We start from the raw sequence: 17,951 nt of genomic DNA, 5'->3' as shown, positions 1-17,951 counted from the left end.
GAGCATTTCTTCATATGTCTCTTGGCCATTTGTACGTCTTGTTTGGAGAGGTGTCTGTTCAGCTCCTCTGCCCATTTTTTAATTGGGGTCTTTGTCTTACTTTTGTTGAGTTGTATGAGTACTCTATATATTTTGGAAATTAACCCCTTATCTGATACATCATTGGCAATGATGTTCTCCCATACAGTGGGTTGCCTTACCATTTTGGTGGTTGTTTCTTTTGCTGTGCAGAAGCTTTGGAGTTTGATGTAGTCCCATGTGTTCATTTTTTCCGTTGTTTCTGTTGCCTTAGGTGATGTACCAGTGAAAATTCTGCTGCATATGATGTCCGAAATTTTGTGGCCTACATTTTCTTCTAAAATTTTTATGGATTCACGGGTTACATTTAAGTCTTTTATCCATTTTGAGTTTATTTTTGTTTATGGTGTAAGTTGATGGTCTAGTTTCATTTGTTTGCATGTAGCTGTCCAATTTTCCCAACACCATTTATTAAAGAGGCTGTCTTTACTCCATTGTATGCGCTTGCCTCCTTTGTCAAATATTAATTGAGCATATTGCCTTGGGTCCATTTCTGAGTTCTCTATTCTGTTCCACTGGTCTATATGCCTGTTCTTGTGCCAGTACCAGGCTGCTTTGATTACAATATCTTTGTAATATAACCTGATATCTGGTATTGTGATCCCACCTACTTTGCCCTTCTTTTTCAAGATTGCTGGGGCTATTAGGAGTCTTTTTTGGTTTCATATGAACTTTTGAAGTATTTGTTCTAGTTCTGTGAAATATGTCGTTGGTATTTTGATGGGGATTGCATTGAATCTATAGATTGCTTTGGGTAGTATGGACATTTTAACGATGTTAATTCTTCCAATCCATGAACAGGGTATGTGTTTCCACTTTTTTATATCTTCCTCTATTTCCTTTTTCAATGGCCTGTAGTTTTCTGCAAATAAGTCCTTTACTTCTTTGGTTAAGTTTATTCCTAGGTATCTTAATTTTTTTGCTGCGATGGTAAATGGGATTGTTTTCTCAGTTTATCTTTCTGTGAGTTCATCATTGGCGTATAAGAATGCCGTTGATTTCTTGATGTTAATTTTGTATCGTGCTACTTTGCCAAATTCATTTATTAAGTCTAGTAGATTTTTGATGGTGTCTTTAGGGTTTTCTATGTATAATATCATGTCATCTGCAAATAATGACAGTTTCACTTCCTCCTTTCCAATTTGGATCCCTTTTATTTTTTCTTCCTGTCTGATTGCTGTGGCTAAGACTTCCAGTACTATGTTAAATAAGAGTGGTGAAAGTGGACATCCCTGTCTTGTTCCTGTTCTTAAGGGAAATGCTTTTAGTTTCTGCCCATTGAGTATGATGTTGGCTGTAGGTTTTTTATATATGGCCTTTATTATGTGGAGATATGATCCCTCTATTCCAACATTGCTGAGCGTTTTATCAGAAATGGATGCTGGATTTTGTCTAATACTTTTTCAGCATCTATTGATATGAGCACGTGGTTTTTATTCTTCATTTTATTTATGTGGTGTGTCACATTTATTGATTTGCAAATATTGTATCAGCCTTGCATCCCTGGGATGAATCCCACTTGGTCATGGTGAATAATTTTTTGATGTATTGCTAGATCCGATTTGCTAGTATTTTATTCGGGATTTTGGCGTCTATGTTCATCAGGAATATTGGCCTATAGTTTTCTTTCTTTGTAGGGTCTTTTTCTGGTTTGGGAATTAGAATTATGCTGGCCTCATAAAATGAGTTTGGAAGTCTTCCTTCTTCTTGAATTTGTTGAAATAGTTTGAGGAGAATGAGTGTTCTTTTTTGAATGTTCGGCAAAACTCCCCTGTGAAGCCATTCAGGTCTGGGCTTTTGTTTGCTGGGAGAGTCTTGATTACCTCTTCAATTTCCTTAGTTGTTATTGGTCTGTTCAAATTTTCTATCACTTCCTGGTCCAGTTTTGGGAGGCTATGTGTTTCTAGAAATTTGTCCATTTCGCTTAGATTGTCAAATTTGTTGCGATATAATTGTTCATAGTAGTTGTTAATGATCTTTTGTATTTCTGTGGTGTCAGTTGTTACTTCTCCTCTTTCATTTCTGATTTTGGGTATTTGGGTTCTCTCTCTTTGTTTCTTGGTGAGTCTAGCTAAGGGTCCATCAATCTTGTTTATCTTTTCAAAAAACCAGCTCTTTGTTTCATTGATCCTTTGATTTTTTTTTTTTTTTTTTTTGTCTCTATGTCATTTATTTCTGCTCTGATCTTTACTATTTCCTTCCTTCTACTTGCTCTGGGGTTTTCTTTTTGTTTGCTTTCTAGTTCTTTATGTTGTGAGGTTATATAGTCTATTAGAGATTTTTCTTGTTTCTTGAGGTAGGCTTAGTGCTATGAACTTCCCTCTCAGAACTGCTTTTGCTGCATCCCATAGATTTTGTATTGTTGTGTGTTCATTTTCATTGGTTTCCAGGAAGTTTTTAATTTCTTCCTTGATTTCTTCGGTAACCCATTCATTGTTCAATAACATGCTATTTAGCCTCCATGTGTTCAAATGTCTTTGCATGTTTTTGTTGCAATTGATTTCTAGGTTCATGCCATTGTGATCTGAGAACATGGTTGATATGATTTCAATCTTCTTGAACTTGTAGAGATTTAGTTTGTGTCCTATCATGTGGTCTATCTTTGAGAATGTCCCATGTGCACTTGAGAAGAATGTGAATTCTATAGTTTGGGGATGTAATTCTCTGTAGATATCTATTAAATCCATTTGGTCTAGTGCTTCCTTTAGAGTCTCTGTTTCCTTTATAATTTTTTGTCTAGAGGATCTATCCAGTGATGTCACGGGGTGTTGAAGTGCCCTGCTATGATTGTATTGCTGTCGATTTCTCCTTGGAAGTCCTCCAGAAGATTTTTAATATATTTTGGTGCTCCTATATTGGGTGGATATATGTTTATGAAGGTTATATGTTCCTGTTGAATATATCCTTTTAATATTTTGTAGGGGCATTCTTTGTCTCTAGTTGTGGCCTTCATATTTGAAATCTATATTATCAGATAAGAGAATTGCTACCCCAGCTTTTTTTTTTGCTTTCCATTTGCTTGGAAGATTTTTTTCCATCCCTTCACTTTCAACCTATGTGAGTCTTTTGTGGTGAGGTGGGTCTCTTGTAAACAACATATAGATGAGTCATGCTTTCTTATCCAATCAGCTACTCTGTGTCTTTTTATAGTAGCATTCAGTCCATTTACATTTAAGGTGATTATTGATATATACTTATTTATTGCCATTTTTGTTTAGTGTGGCTATATTTTTCTTCTTATTTTTTCTACTACTTACAGCAGTCCTTTTAACATTTCTTGCAGTGCTGGTTTGGTGCTAATGTATTCCCTTAGCCATTTTTTGTCTGGAAAGCTCTTTATTTGACCTTCTAGTTTGAATGACAGCCTTGCTGGGTAGAGTAGTTTTGGATTCAGATCCTTGTTTTTCATGACCTTGATTACTTCATGCCATTTCCTTCTGGCCTGTAGTGTTTCTGTGGAGAATTCAGCTGAAAGCCTTATGGGGGTTCCTTTGTAGGTAACCTGTTGCTTATCTCTTGTTGCTTTTAGGATTCTCTCTTTGTCTTTCATTTTTGGCATTTTAATTACTATGTGTCTTGGTGTGGGTCTGTTTGCGTTCTACTTACTTGGGGCTCTCTGTGCTTCTTGAACTTGAATGCCTTCTTCCTTCACCAAATTAGGAAAGTTTTCTGTCACAATTTCTTCGAATATATTCTCTAACCCTTACGCATTTTCTTCTTCTTCGGGGACGCCTATGATGCGAATATTATTACGTTTCCAGTTGTCCCACAGTTCTCTTAAGCTGTCTTCCTGTTTTTTCATTGTTTTTTTCCTTTCGGTTTTCTGATTGGTTGATTTTTTTCTACCCTGTCTTCTAATTCACTGATCCGGTCCTCAGCTGCCTCTACTCTGCTGTTTAGACCTTCCGATGTGTTCTTTATTTCTGACATGTCATGTTTGATTTCTTCTTGGGGGTTTTTAATTTCCAATTGGTTGATTTTCAAGATTTCTATGTTCTTATGCTGTTGAGCTTCCTCAAGATCATGGCTCTGAATTCTAGCTCTGTTAACTTGCTTAACTGCTCCATATTTATCTCATCTTCGGTAGAGGTCTCTTGTTCTTTCATTTGGCTTTTGTTTCTTTGTTTCACCATTTTGGCTATCACAGTGGGCTTTGGAGTCTGCCAAATTTTCCCTGTGGGTTTTTGTGTTCTGCTGTTCGTGGCTCCCTCTCCTGGGTTTGGATGAGCGAGGGAGGACCCATGTTAAACACCACTGTCAAGTCTTACTTTCCTGGTTAGAGTTTCCAGCCCAGGAATGGTTTAGTTATCCTCTAGCTTTTTGCTTGGAGGCTATCAGTAGCAGTTACTTGAAGAGCCTTGGGTTCTCAGTTGAATGAAAAGCTCCCCCAGGTGCTCAGCGTAAGGGGATTTCCTGAGGTTGGGGCAGATGCTGGTTGTTAGTGAGCCTCAATTTGCATTTCAGTGGCCCACCTGGAGGGGTTGAATCTCCGAGGGAGGGGCCGCCACCTCTCCCCATAGTCCTGGGAAGGAGTAAGATGGCCACCGTCCTGTGTGGCTGCAACTCAGCAAAATCTCTGAGCCCCCTCCAAATCCTGAGTGTCCCCACAGAGTTCCAGTCCAGTCTGCCTTCCCTCTGCCGTAGCCGAAGGTGAGTGGCTGTGGCTATTTTAGTGTCTGTCCCGGCTCTGCACTATGGAGCCACTTGGGAGTTTAACCCGAGGACACTAAGGCCACTGCTGTCTGTGGGCTCCCAGCCCCCCTCTCACGCCTCCGCAATCCTACCAGGTTCAAGTCAGTGTCCTTGGTTATATGATCCTCGCAAGCTGCTTTTCTTTTGCTTTTTCCCATCAATTTGTCTTTATTTTAGTTGTAATTCCAGTTTGGTCCTGGGAGATGGTCTGTGTAGTTTCCATTCACTCCGCCGCCATTTTGGAATCTCTAGACACCCTACTTTTGTAGATATTTTAATTTTTTATTCTGTAAAAACGCTCTATTCTTGCCTCTCACTTATCTCACATTAACCTTACCTAACACTTCACTCAACTAAGGAAGACTAGCAAACAAGGAAACCCTTTATTTTCCACCCAACTGCACTCAACTGCTCCCTCCTCTCTCTTGTTCTCCATTGCCAGCTTTCAAGTTCAACCAAGTTGGTATCATTTCTCAATAAATGTCTTGTTATTTTGGCCTCCTGAATTTTTCTAATGGCATTTCCCCCTATTTGCTAAGCTCTCTAAAGTTCTCTCCACTACTCTATCTCTCTCTTTTTTTTCCTCTCCTCAAGGGCAGGGACTGTATTTTATTTATTTATTTGTTTATTTTTATTTATTTATTTCTGTTACAGATGTTTCTCCTTTTTCCCCCATTGACACCCCCCCCCCCCGTTCTCTCCCCAGCTTTGTTGTCCATGTCCATTGGTCATGTGTACATGCATATAAGTTCTGTGGTTTATCTCTCCCCCTTCACTCCCTCTTCTGGGGATTGTCAGTCTGTACCCTACTTCAGCCTCACAGCTCACCTTCTCCAAGAAGGCTTCTCTGATTACTCTTCTTCTCATCCATGTTCATCTTGCTTTGATTTGCATAATACTTATATTTAATTAGAAAAGATTTTCTGATTGCCTGGATGTTTCTTATATCCCCAAAGAACAGGATCAGTTGTTTCTACTTTTTTTTCCAGTGGTGCCTAAGATAATTCTGTGCTTCAATAATCACCACATATATGGTGGGACAATAGTAGGATTACAGGTTTTCCTATGGAAAATAAGACAAATAATAATACAAGAATAAACTGTGTTTCCCATACTCACAACTGCAAACTAGCTTTTGTCCCACCCTGTATTTGTTAAATGATCCAACTATAATTTTGTTATTAAAAAGGGAGACTTCATGCTTGGTAGAAATGAAATTAAAATAACTGTCATCTTGCTGGGTCATTCTCATTTCTAACTAATGTATCACATGCACTTGACTTTGGTAGTCTATCAAAAAACGAATTCAGTGGTTGATACTCTATTAACGTATTGGTCCACTGGTTCTCGACCCTGGCTGCTCACTCAGATCAATTGAAAAGGTTTTAAAACCTCCAATACCCAGGCCTAACTACAGATCAGCTGAATCAGAATTTTCATAGGTATGCCCAAGAAATGATTTGCACATATCATATTGATATTAATTTGAACATATTGATTTGTACAACCTCATTCTTAATAGATTCTTCTAAAGAATGAGCATGTTCAAATACAGTTTTGTTGTTCTTAGAATCACAAAATTTTAGAACTGAGAGAGAACTAAAATAGTATCTGACTCAATTCCTTCATTTTCTAGCTGAGGACACTGGCTTATGAAAGACTGAGTGACAGGTCATATCTTGAATTAGTGGAATTCTCTGAATTCCAATTCTGGAGCTGTAGTGACTAGATAAAGCTGTGTAGCTTTTAAATTTCTGCTTCTAAAGAAAAAGTGTAAAAATTATTGCATGTGGAAGATTTGGATTTTCAAAGCTGTTGGCACCAGGTACTCCTTAAAGACCTTTAGTTTGGCACATTCCAACTTACAGATTGTCATGGCAGAGGAAGTGCCACGGCAGGAGACATCAAAGTCCAAAATAAATGACTAGTCTCTATTTGCAGTCTTTTTCATTGGCTCTGACCTGTGAATTCATAACGTTTTATTCTATCAGAACCCAGAGCAGTTCTAGCCCTAAACTATACTACTTATTAGCCAACTTATTGCTTATGAGCAAGCTAATCAACACCCAGAACTTCCCTTTTCTCTATAAAAAGAAAGATAGTGTCTGTCCTATTGACCTTTCATTTTTCCAGCTGTTATAAGGATTAAATCAGATGATCTATGTGGAGATATTTTGAGACTAGTAAAACACTATGATATATATGTATAGAATTATTATATTACTATCTTTCAGAACAATGACTTTTCACTAAGTATTTGTTGCTTTGATTACCAGTCTGTAAGTACTAATTCCTTCATACCATGCCACCCAAGAATCAACAGGAACTGGTGTTAATGCTGAACTAGAGGCTCTAGTCACTGAAAGTATCACATAACTAAATATTCAGGGAGGTAAAGTGACGTAGTGACCCAGGATTTAGCTAGTCTAGGCTTTAGTCCCAGAGTCTGCTTTTAACTATTGACTTTGGACAAGTCACTTAATTTTTCTGGGACCAGAGTCTCGTCAGTGGTCAAAGGATGACTTGAATTAGAGTCAAAGATCCTTTTGATTTATAAAATCAGAATATTAGTGCTTAATTAAAATTACTAAAGTGCAATTTCCCAAGCTGTTAATTCATGTGGTTTCACATTTTTAAATTCTCTTTTTAGAAGTACAGGGTTGGGGCCTAAAATCATAAGCCTATTTCTGTTAAAGAGACATTTCAAACACATGCGTAAGACTCTCTTTGAAAGACACAGCTCTACTCAGATACTTTATACTTGTTAGTATCCTGTCTGGGAGCCCTTGCTCCAAAAATAAATATATGATTACCCAAAAAAGCACAAAATACAGTACTGGACACAGAGTAGGCACCCAAATACTGTTATGTTACAGCTCTCAGTCTGAGTCCCAGTTTGTGTTACTTAACCCATCTGAGCCTGTTTTCTTATCTACCGATGGGAACCATACCTTCCTTAAGAATCCACTGAAATAGTGTATACTAAACTGTTTTGTAAACTGTTCCAAACAATTGCAAGATGTTACTGTTACCTAAGGAATGTAGCTTACTATAGCATGACCTTTCAAAAAAGTGTGCTCTTTCAAGAGATAGATTCAAATCTTTCTGACTTAGTTTATTATGGACATAGTTCCTACCCCAGTGCCCGGCTTAATAAACATTTGCTGCATGGAAAGTATAAATCACAGAAAAACCTAAAGCTCCATGATTTCAGATTCCATATTCGGTTTTATTTTAAAATTCCCAAAGCCTAGCACAATATCTGACACATAGAAAAAACACAATCATTATTAGATGAATAAATTTTTGTCCCCTCTAGTTCCTCTTCGGCACAGCTCAAGAGTTAGAGGTGGGCAAGGGAGGCATTAAAGATGATTTCTGGTAGAGGCTGCTTGGAATGGAAAAGTGAAAATTACTTGGAGAATTCACCTACTTTCTAACAGATAGCTTGGGAGAGAAAAAAAGAACATAGATTCTGAGTTCAAATTCAGTTTCCAAATTCTGCAATCTTGGTAAATTAACTATTAGCCTCCCCAAGACTCAGTTTCTTCATCTTAAAATGACAACAGTGCTTCCCTCATAGGTTAAGCACTAGAACTGAAGCTCCATCAGGGCAGGAACTTCATTTGGGGCCCACTGTCTACGCCATACAGTACCGGACTGTATGGAACAGCACCCCAGCACAGGTTCTCAAATATTTGCTGACTGAATTTGTGAGAAAGCGACTGAGGCAATATAACTAAAGCAACAGAATGCCTGTCTGTAGTAAATACTTAGCAAAGGTGAGCCTCTACCATCACCACCATCACCACCATCGCTACTATTACCAGTAGAGTATACCAGTATTATTACATTACTGGTGGTTGTAGAGCAGCCACCTTTGAGGAAAGGCCCAGATTAAAATGTCAAATTCTCCATTCACGGGCTATGTGACTTAGAACAAACCACTTAACCTAGTCAGGTTCCTTTGGTTCCACAAAAATCTGTCGTGAGAACGAGAGGCTACATGGTACCCACCTAACACTGAGTCAGGCAGCACATAATACATGACAGCGATTATTATTCAGGTAAAAAACCTCTGACTTCCGGTCAAGAATGTAGTGTAAGTAAATGCAGTATGCAGTCTCCCACAACCACATAAAAATTACAACTATAGGACCACCATCATTCAGAACTGCCTGAAATCTAACTGAACAGAAGTCCTACAACTAAGGATATATAGACAAAGCCACGTAGAGACTGGTAGGAGACACAGAGGTGCAGATGGGCTGGTCCCACATCCATGTGTGGTGGATAAAAATCAGGAGGGATATCTTGGCTGCAGAGGAGTGAGGGGTCCCAGCCCCACACCAGGCCCCCCAGCCTAGGGTTCCAGTGCCAGGAAGAGAAGTCCCCATAACTTGTGGCTTTAAAAACCAGCGGTGATTGTGACTGAGGGAGACACAGGGCTTCTGAAGTTCCAGGTGTTCCTCTTAAAAGGGCCCCAAACAGACTTACTTGGACTCACTCCCTCTGAGTTCCAACACTGGGGCAGCAGCTCGAAGGGCACCAGGGACATATAGGGAGGAAGTGAATTGTCTGGCATCTGGGGGAGGGCTGAAGGAGTGGCATTCTCCCAGACAGAAAGGCCGATAGGGGCTAGCGTATCTTGGCTCATGCCACAGACTTGCCTAAAATCTCTCAAAAAAGCAGCATCTGGCCTCCGTGTGCCTGGTACCATTCATTAAGTGGCCCTAGGTCTGGCACTAATGACAGCCAGCCTTCGTTTGCAGGAGGTGTCTTTTAGGGTCCAGTGGCACAGCCTCCGTGTTCACCTGAGCTGAGCGTATTCAAGACGCCAGGAGCAAACAAGGCTTTCGGCGGCCTCGGGCGAGCAGCAACCTTGGCACCTCCAAGCCTGGTACCAGAAGCAGCCATCTGCAGATCACTTTGTAGATCAGGCTGGGAGGCCCCAGGCAGAAAACACAGGCGGCTGCTGACCTTGGCCTATACTTCAAGGGAGGCCCTAGAGCCATCTCACGCAGTGGACAGCTTCAGACCATGTCAAATTACCACCCAACCACCTCCACAAGCAACATACTCAAAGGGCAGACTCAGAGGGCACGAGACCCCTGCTGAAATAAGTCCTGATCCATGGAGTGGCTGGCCGCTGCACAGATGATCCTCCACAGTGGTTGCAGTCAGTCCATGCAGCTGATTAGGCTTGGGGGTAAATCTCTACCACTGATGTGTCAACAACAATCAAGGCTCAACTACAACAGGAGGGTGTACACAGCCTACACAGGGAGGTTGGCGCACCTGAAGTGCTCAGCTCAGGTGAACACAGAGGCTGTGCCACTGGACCCTAAAAGACACCTACTACATTAGGCTACTGTACCAAGCCTGGGAGACCTAGCAGCTTTACCTAATACATAGAAACAAACACAGGAATGCTTCTGAAATGAGGAGACAAACAAACATTTTCCAAATGAAAGAAGAGAACTCCAGAAAAGGAACTAAACAAAATAGAGACAAACAATCTACTAGATGAAGAGTTCAAAACACTGGTTATAAGGATGCTTAATGAACTTAGGGAGTACTTCAACAGCATAAAAAGGATATGGAAACCATAAAAAAGAGCTAGTCAGAAGTAATTTACAGGGAATCAACAGTAAAGTTGATAAAACCGAGAACTAAATTAGTGATTTGAAATATAAGGAAACAAAAAACACCCAATCAGAACAGCAAAAAGAAGAAAAGAATCATTGAAGATAGTATAAGGAGCCTCTGGGACAACTTCAAGCATACCAACATTCACAAGATGGGGGTGCTGAAAAGAGAACAGAGAGAGCAAGAAATTGAAAACCTACTTGAGAAAATAATAATAGAAAACTTCCCTAATCTGGTGAAGGAAATAGACATACAAGTCCAGGAAGCGCAGAGAGTCCCAAACAAGAGGAACCAAAAGAGGCCCACACCAAGACACATTAGAATTAAAATGTAAAAGGTTAAAGACAAAGAGAGAATCTTAAAGCAGCAAGAGAAAAGCAGTTCATTACCTACAAAGAAGCTCCCATTAGACTGTTAGTTGATTTCTCAACAGAAACATGTCAGGCCAAAAGGGATTGGCAAGAAATATTCAAAGTAATAAAAAGCAAGGACCTGCAACCAAGATTATTCTACCCAGCAAAGCTATCACTTAGACTCGAAGGACAGATAAGGAGCTTCCCAGACAAGAAAAAGTCAAAGGAGTTCATCACCACCAAACCAGTATTACATGAAATGTTAAAGGGTCTTCTTTAAGAAGAAGAAGAAAAAATATATATATAAGCACTAAGCCCTGGCCAGTTTGGCTCAGTGATTAAGAGCGTCGGCTCAAGGACTGTAGGGTTCAGGTTCGATTTCTGGTCAAAGGCAGTGCCTGGGTTGCAGGTTCGATTCCCAGCCCCAGTTGGGGTCATGCAGGAGGCAACCAATCGATGTGTCTCTCACACATGGATGTTTCTCCCTCTTTCTCTCTCCCTCCTTCCCCCTCCTTTCCACTCTGTCTAATAATCAATGGAAAATTTTGCTCAGGTGAGGATTAACAACAAATATATATATATATATCCACTAAAATGGCAATATGTATCTCTCAACAATTTAATCTAAAAAAAAAAAAAAACTAAACAAGCAGAACAGAAACAGACTCATAGATACAGAGAACATTTTGACAGTTGCCGATGGGAGGGGGTTGGGGAGATGGGTGAAAAGGGTGAAAGGATTAAGAAGTATAAATTGGTTGTTACAGAATAGTCATAGGAATCGAAAGTACAGCATGGGGAATACAATCGATAATATTCTAATGATTATGTATGATGTCAGGTGGGTGTGAAATGTATCAGGACGATCACTTAGTAAGTTATATAATGTCTAATCACTGGGGCAAACACCTGAAACTAATCTAATATTGTGTGTATGTCAACTTTAATTGAAAAATAAGAAATGATTTTTTAAAACACGTATTTAAAAAAATCACTGTCCCCTTTTATCTAATTAGCTACCTGCAATTTCCCACATTACTGTAGCTGAATACATTACATGACCACAAGCGAGGGAGGAAGGAAAGAATTTGAAAGAGACAGAAACCGCTAAAGGAGAAAAGAGGGAATTAAACCGGTGCTTCACAGTTCCCACCCAAAGGGTGCCACTCTCCGCGAATGTCAACCCGTCCAACCAGCCAAGGCTCCAGCAGGACAGTCTGCTCCGTAAGGAACAAAAAGGAGGCAGAGCCAGCGCTTAGACCCACCCCCTAACGGTTTCTTGGCTGCTGGCCTCAGGGGCCGCCAGACTCCCATTTCCGGCCCTCGCAGGACCACAGTTCCCAGGATGCCTTCGGAGGGAAGTCTTTCCCGCGGGATGACTACTAATCCCGGCATGCTGTTCGGCACTCCAGTATATTAGATGGAATAGTGGAATGACCCCACTGCACGCAGGGAATTGTAGTCCATTTCGCTGCTGTCGCTTAGAGGGGCGGGGAAGAGCCGGGTCGTTCTCGTCAGCTGAGAAGAATGATTCACGGAGGAGGGTCAGGAGAGGAGAGTTCTGTCTTTAAAAGCGCGCTTCAAAGGCTGGACTCTTCTTCGAGGGAAGGAGAGGCAGGAAAGCGAGCAGGACCTCGGGCCTGAGCCCCCGCTCAAGCCAGTCGGCAGGCCTCTGTCGAGTCCCGGGCCTTGTCGGGGGCGGCCGCGAGACGCTGGTTGCTGGGGGACCGGTGACGTCGCGGGGTGAAAGTTGAGGGGCCGTGACGTCGGGCCTGCCCGGGCGGAGGCTGGCGGGTTGGAGGCAGGAGGGAGGGAGGGAAGGAGGGAAGGAAGGAAGCTGGGAAGGAGCGAGCGAGCGGGGGCGCGAGGCGTTTACCTGGAGGCAGCAGCTTGGGCGCGCAGAGCGGCCGCGGCTCCCCCGCACCTGCGGCCATGGATGAGGAGCGCGCCCTGTACATCGTCCGGGCCGGCGAGGCGGGGGCTATCGAGCGGGTCCTGAGGGATTACAGCGACAAGGTAAAAGAGCCCTGGCCCCAGACTTGCAGTATAGCACCCCCGGGCCGCCCTCCGGGCTTGCACGGCGCATCCCTCCCCACCCCCTTCATTCCGGGGATGCGCATTGCTCTCCCCCGAAAATGTTTCCGGCTCGGGCATGCGTGTTGGTGCCCCCAGCCTTTCCCAGCCGTGCATCCTGCATCCCCCTGCCCCCACTCTGGCGCCCACTCCTCTGATTCCGGCCCAGCATCTTGCCCTGCGGTCCTCCTCCCCGCGCGCAAGTCACACCCCCGGAATCCGTGGATGTGCGCCTCTGCCCGGTGCCCCATCTCCGATGCATAAATGCACGCGAGGCTTCCTCACCTGTCTGGTATAAAAATATTTGCTTAAACACGGCCCTTGACATGCATGAAACGTATCAGCCACGATGGTAGTTCTTTATGTACCTATAGCCCTGTCCAGTTTTCAAGGCATGATGTCTCATTTATGGTATAACTTGAATCTCAGAGTGTTTGTAGAGTGGATGGTGCCATCATCCCCATTTTATAGATGAGAAAACCGAGGCGCAAAGAACTGAAGTCATACCAAGGTCATGGACATACTATGTTGTAAGCGGGGTTAGAATCTGACACCTAGCAATACCTGTTATTTGGATTGCATTAACAATTTTCCCATCCCTTATCTCGTTTAATCTTGACAGCAGTCCTGTGAGGTTTTATCAGTGTTTTGCAATTGAGATTCTTGACTAGTTAAGTAACTTGTCCAAGGTCATGGTTGTGAGCTGGAGTTCCAGCCTAGGTCTTCAAACCATTCATTGTTCTTTCCACTGTACAACTCTGCAGTAAAAAGGTATCTTGTTATAAATCCCAGTCACTTCTCTGAATCTCGCTCTTAAAACCGTTAGCTCTCCATTACTTGTCCTTCTAGGAATTTTACATGCTCACTTCAAAAGGTAGCCTTACCACACCTTTGTTCTTTCATTTAGAAGACTACTTTATAGAAATGACTGACTACTCCCTCTGTGAAAATACACCCAACACTAAGTCACACCCTAGATATACCGTTTCTCTGCCTTTCCTTTGCTTCCATTCATAATTTCCTCTTCTGTGTTTGCTATGTGCCCACCACTGCACTTTCATGCACTTTGTATTATTGAGCAGCCAATATGCCATTTCTGCCCTGGGTGGAGAAGATCCAAAAATAAGACCTCTCCATTCCCATGTAATCTTCCCAACAACCCTGTGAAAGTGGTGGTATTTCCCCTTTTCACAAATGATAAAATTTAGGATAATGTTGCCCCAAGTCCGGCCAGCCATTGAGAGATGGGGCTGAGATGTGAATCTAGGTTGGCTGACTGGTGTTTCTACAGGACTACACTGCTTTCTTTGGGAGGATACATGGATTCAATTCTCTTCATATCTTAGGTTCTTCACTTTTTGATATGCTTTACTACTGCCTATATACTTAATTTAGGAGAAATTTAATGCATAGGTGTACATATTGTGGAGGTTTTATTAATTTTACTTGATTTATAGCTGCTTTCCAAAAAAGATTTGAGGCAGCTGCAAACTCATTTTCAAAAGAAAGAAATACAACAGAAACCTTGCCGTTATGTTGAACCGATTAGTATTTATTTAGCATTCAACTATATAACAGATACCTAGCAATAAAGAACTTTCTTCCATAGGGAAGGGAAGAGGAAAACCCTCTAACTGGATCTTATCATCTCCTTTAATATTTTTCCTCCCCATTCATAGCTAAACTAATTAGAACTTCAGATTTGCTTCCTCCAATTTATCTCTGACTCTCCTTGATCTCCCTCCAGGTTGATTACCACTCCTGGCCAAGTGATGTCAGCTTAAGTTCTGGACATCTCCAGCTCTCCTTTCACATTGGGAATATCTTTAAAGTTGTAATACTAAATATGTGTTTTTTTTAAATCTTCACTTGAGGATATGTTTTTATTGATTTGTTGAGAGAGAGAGAGAGAGAGAGAGACAGACATTGATGTGAGAGAAACATCTATCAGTTGCCTCCCATATGCGCCCTGATCTGGGATCCAACCCACAACTTAGGTATGTGTCCTGACCGGGAATTGAATCCTCAACCTTTCTTGGTGTACGGGACGATGCTCCAAACAACTAAGCCCCCTGGCCAGGGCCAAATATGTATTTTTTAAAGGTGATATTCCTGAAGTGTTTGGGAGGATTGAACTTTTTGGGCCAAGCTGAAAATGCTCTGACTTGATCCAAACTGCGTCAGTCAGATCCTTCAGAAAAGAGTTATCATGTTTATTGATGATTATAGTAGGGCCAGAGAGCAGAGAAAATAGCTGAATTTAGTGTTGGCAGTGTGGCTTTGCCCCTCAAGGGGAGAGACATTGGAGGCAGATAAGGAGAAGTATGATTGCTGTGGTCCAGCGATAAGAATGGGGAGGTGGAATTAAATTGTCCAGCTTGATAGGATATGGAGTCTGAAATCCTAAAAAAGTATCTGGATACCATGTGCTTCATTTTCCCCATCTGGAAAAATTGATTTAAAAAATGTTTAGCCCTGGCCAGTTTTCTCAGTGGTTAGAGTGTCGGCCCGCGGCCGGGGAGTCCTGGGTTTGGTTCCTGCTAAGGGCACATACCTCGGTTGCAGTTTGTCCCAGCCCCAGTTGGGGTCGTGTGGGTGGCAACCAGTCGATGTGTCTCTGTCACATCGATGTTTTTCTCTCCCCCTCTCTCCCTCCCACTCTATCTGAGAATAAATGCAAAAATGTCCTCGGGTGAGGATGAAAAAAAAAATGTTTAGAATAAGAGGTGGTTATGGGGCATTGAGGAGTCTAACCAAGAAGGGAAATGAATGATGTAGACAGAGAATGATTGGTTCATTGTTTGGGGGAGGATGTTCTTTATGTTACCTTATTTCTCTAATAAAGCCAGTCCTCAAAAGGAGGCAGTCAAGTATAGTGGAAAGAAGGTGGAATTTGGAATCAGATAAATCTTGTTTCAGATCTGCCATTATTAGCTTCATGACTATGGATAAGTTATTTTAAGCCTGAGTCTCAGTTTTCTTATCTATAAAATAGGAATATCACCTAAGTTATTCTGAGGCTTAAATAAAGTATAATGCCAGAAACTGACCACAATGCACCTAAAGGCATTTACTCATTGAGTTATAGTTCCAGTAATGATCAAAGTACTCAAGAGGTCCTGTGGACCAAGCACAGGCTCTCAAGCCACACTGGACTCTTGATTCTCAATTTATCATCTGTGTGGCATAGGGCAAGTTATTTGACTTTCCTGTGCCTCAGTTTCCTCATCTGCCAAACAGGGATAATAATATACCTACATCATAAGTTTGTTGTCAGGCTTAAATGGTGTGTGTACACACACACACACACACACACACACACACAAATAAAACATTTAGAACAGTGCTTGACTCAGGACGAACCTAAAACTTAGTTTTTTAATTTTAAAAAGGCAGTAATTATGTGCCAGTGAGTTGACATAGTTGACATACAAGAAATTGGGGAATATACTCCATTCATTCTCTTTTTCCTTGACCCTTGTACTTTCTGATGGGTAGCAAAATACCTTGTACCATATTTAGAACAACAGTTACCTGTCTGGCTCCAGGTAATGTCTAATTTCTACTGTGTTACAGAGACTCTGATTTCCAAGCCTTCTTGCTTCACTTACTGACCCTGGTTATCATGGGGAGAGGGAAGATCTATTTATCACAGGAAAAAAAAAAAAAAAGAAAATGAAGCTTGTCTGTTTCTTAAGGACATAATGCATGTTGACTCAGCATAGGAAAGTATTTTTAAAAAGTAGGAAGAGTGGTTGGTTTTTTTCCCCACTCTTCTCAACTTGTTAACATGTATTGAGTGCCTACTATGTATTAGTATTATCCTGACCACTTTTACATGTTATCACATATAATTCTTATACATTAAAACTTATGAGGGAGATGGAAGGTATTCTCTTTTGGGGGGTGTAGGAAATTGAGATTCAGAAAGACAAAGTGACTATCTGCGGGCTGAAGGGTACATGGTTAGAAGTGGCAGACCTAGTCTTCAGGTTACATTTTCAGGGTTCTTTTTGCAAAACCATGTTGCCTTTAGCCTGTCTCTTCTGTGTTTCTGAGCACAGAAGAGAAAAGTTTTTCATTGCCAGTGCACTACTTCCTTTGGCGACTGTTGGACCCTAATCACCTCCACTCCAGTTATAGAACAAGCTATTATGGGAAGTATGTATTATGGTAGTCTAGGCTGTCCAATCTCCTTTTCCTCTTTTAGGGCCTATTCTGATAAAGATTTAGTAGAGAGTGGTTGCCGAAATTATGATTATCAACAAAAATAGTGACCCAGTACCCTGAGATGCATAGTAGTATCATAGTTCCTTGAATCACAGGATATTTAAACTAGATGGAACCTCAAAGATAATTGGGTCCAGCCCCCTCAGTTAATTGGTGAAGAAACTGAGACCTACAGTCATCAACTATGATGATAATCAGAGAGATGGACTGGTAGCCGTAGAAGACACCTGAATATGTGTTACCTCAGAGCAAGTTCCAAAAGGACTCTATGTTAGAAGTGTGGCAAGTTTATGACCTAATGAAAGGTAAAAGTTATTTAATATATAGGCAAGTAGGTCTCCAAGAGTAGTCCTCATATGAGAAGAAAACCACACTGATAGCAGTGAGGTCTTCATTTATGTTCTAGAAGAACCTGAGTGATAGGACCTAATATTGGGACAGTTCTAGAAATATAGCCTCCACATTTGAATAGGGCATACAAATATCCTGTACCATGTAAGAGGACTTGCTTTCCCTTTGAAATTGAGTTCTGACTCAATCTGATTCTGAGTTCATTGCACAGATTTTTGCAGAAGAGCATTTTAGTGGGCTGTTCCTTTGTAATACTTTGTTCTTATTTCCAGGTTGGGTTGTATAATCTCAATACTGGTGTTCGGTTCTAGAAGTCATCTCTATTCGTGAAACACACAACATACACACCTCACCCCAGTTAGGTTAATTCCCTTGTATCAGTACCATTTGAGTGCATCTTTGGAAATCTATGAAATAACTCCTGCTTCCTTTACCATAAATAGTTCAGTGTTTGGGCACAACATAGGCCATGCAATGATGACAATAGTGGCCATTTATTGAACACCTGCTAGGTGCAAGGTGTTA

At 41.4% G+C, this 17,951-nt stretch overlaps 1 protein-coding gene across 4 annotated transcripts in view; it reads left to right on the top strand.

Annotated features, from left to right (window-relative positions):
• Positions 1–12,600: 12,600 nt before the first annotated feature.
• RIC8B (RIC8 guanine nucleotide exchange factor B) overlaps positions 12,601–17,951 on the top strand; it is a 115,758-nt gene continuing 110,407 nt past the window's right edge. For all 4 annotated transcript variants that reach the window (XR_004958327.1, XR_004958326.1, XM_036251999.1 and 1 more), the window contains exon 1: positions 12,601–12,788. Coding sequence is in view for 2 of the 4 variants with exons in the window: in XM_036251999.1 (XP_036107892.1) it covers positions 12,705–12,788 (84 nt within the window). In the remaining 2 variants the exon portion in view is untranslated. The remainder of the gene's footprint in view (positions 12,789–17,951) is intronic.

The sequence above is a fragment of the Molossus molossus genome, unplaced genomic scaffold, assembly GCF_014108415.1.
Source record: "Molossus molossus isolate mMolMol1 unplaced genomic scaffold, mMolMol1.p scaffold_m16_p_10, whole genome shotgun sequence".
Taxonomy (NCBI): Eukaryota; Metazoa; Chordata; class Mammalia; order Chiroptera; family Molossidae; genus Molossus; species Molossus molossus.
This window is presented reverse-complemented; position numbering and strand designations above follow the sequence as displayed.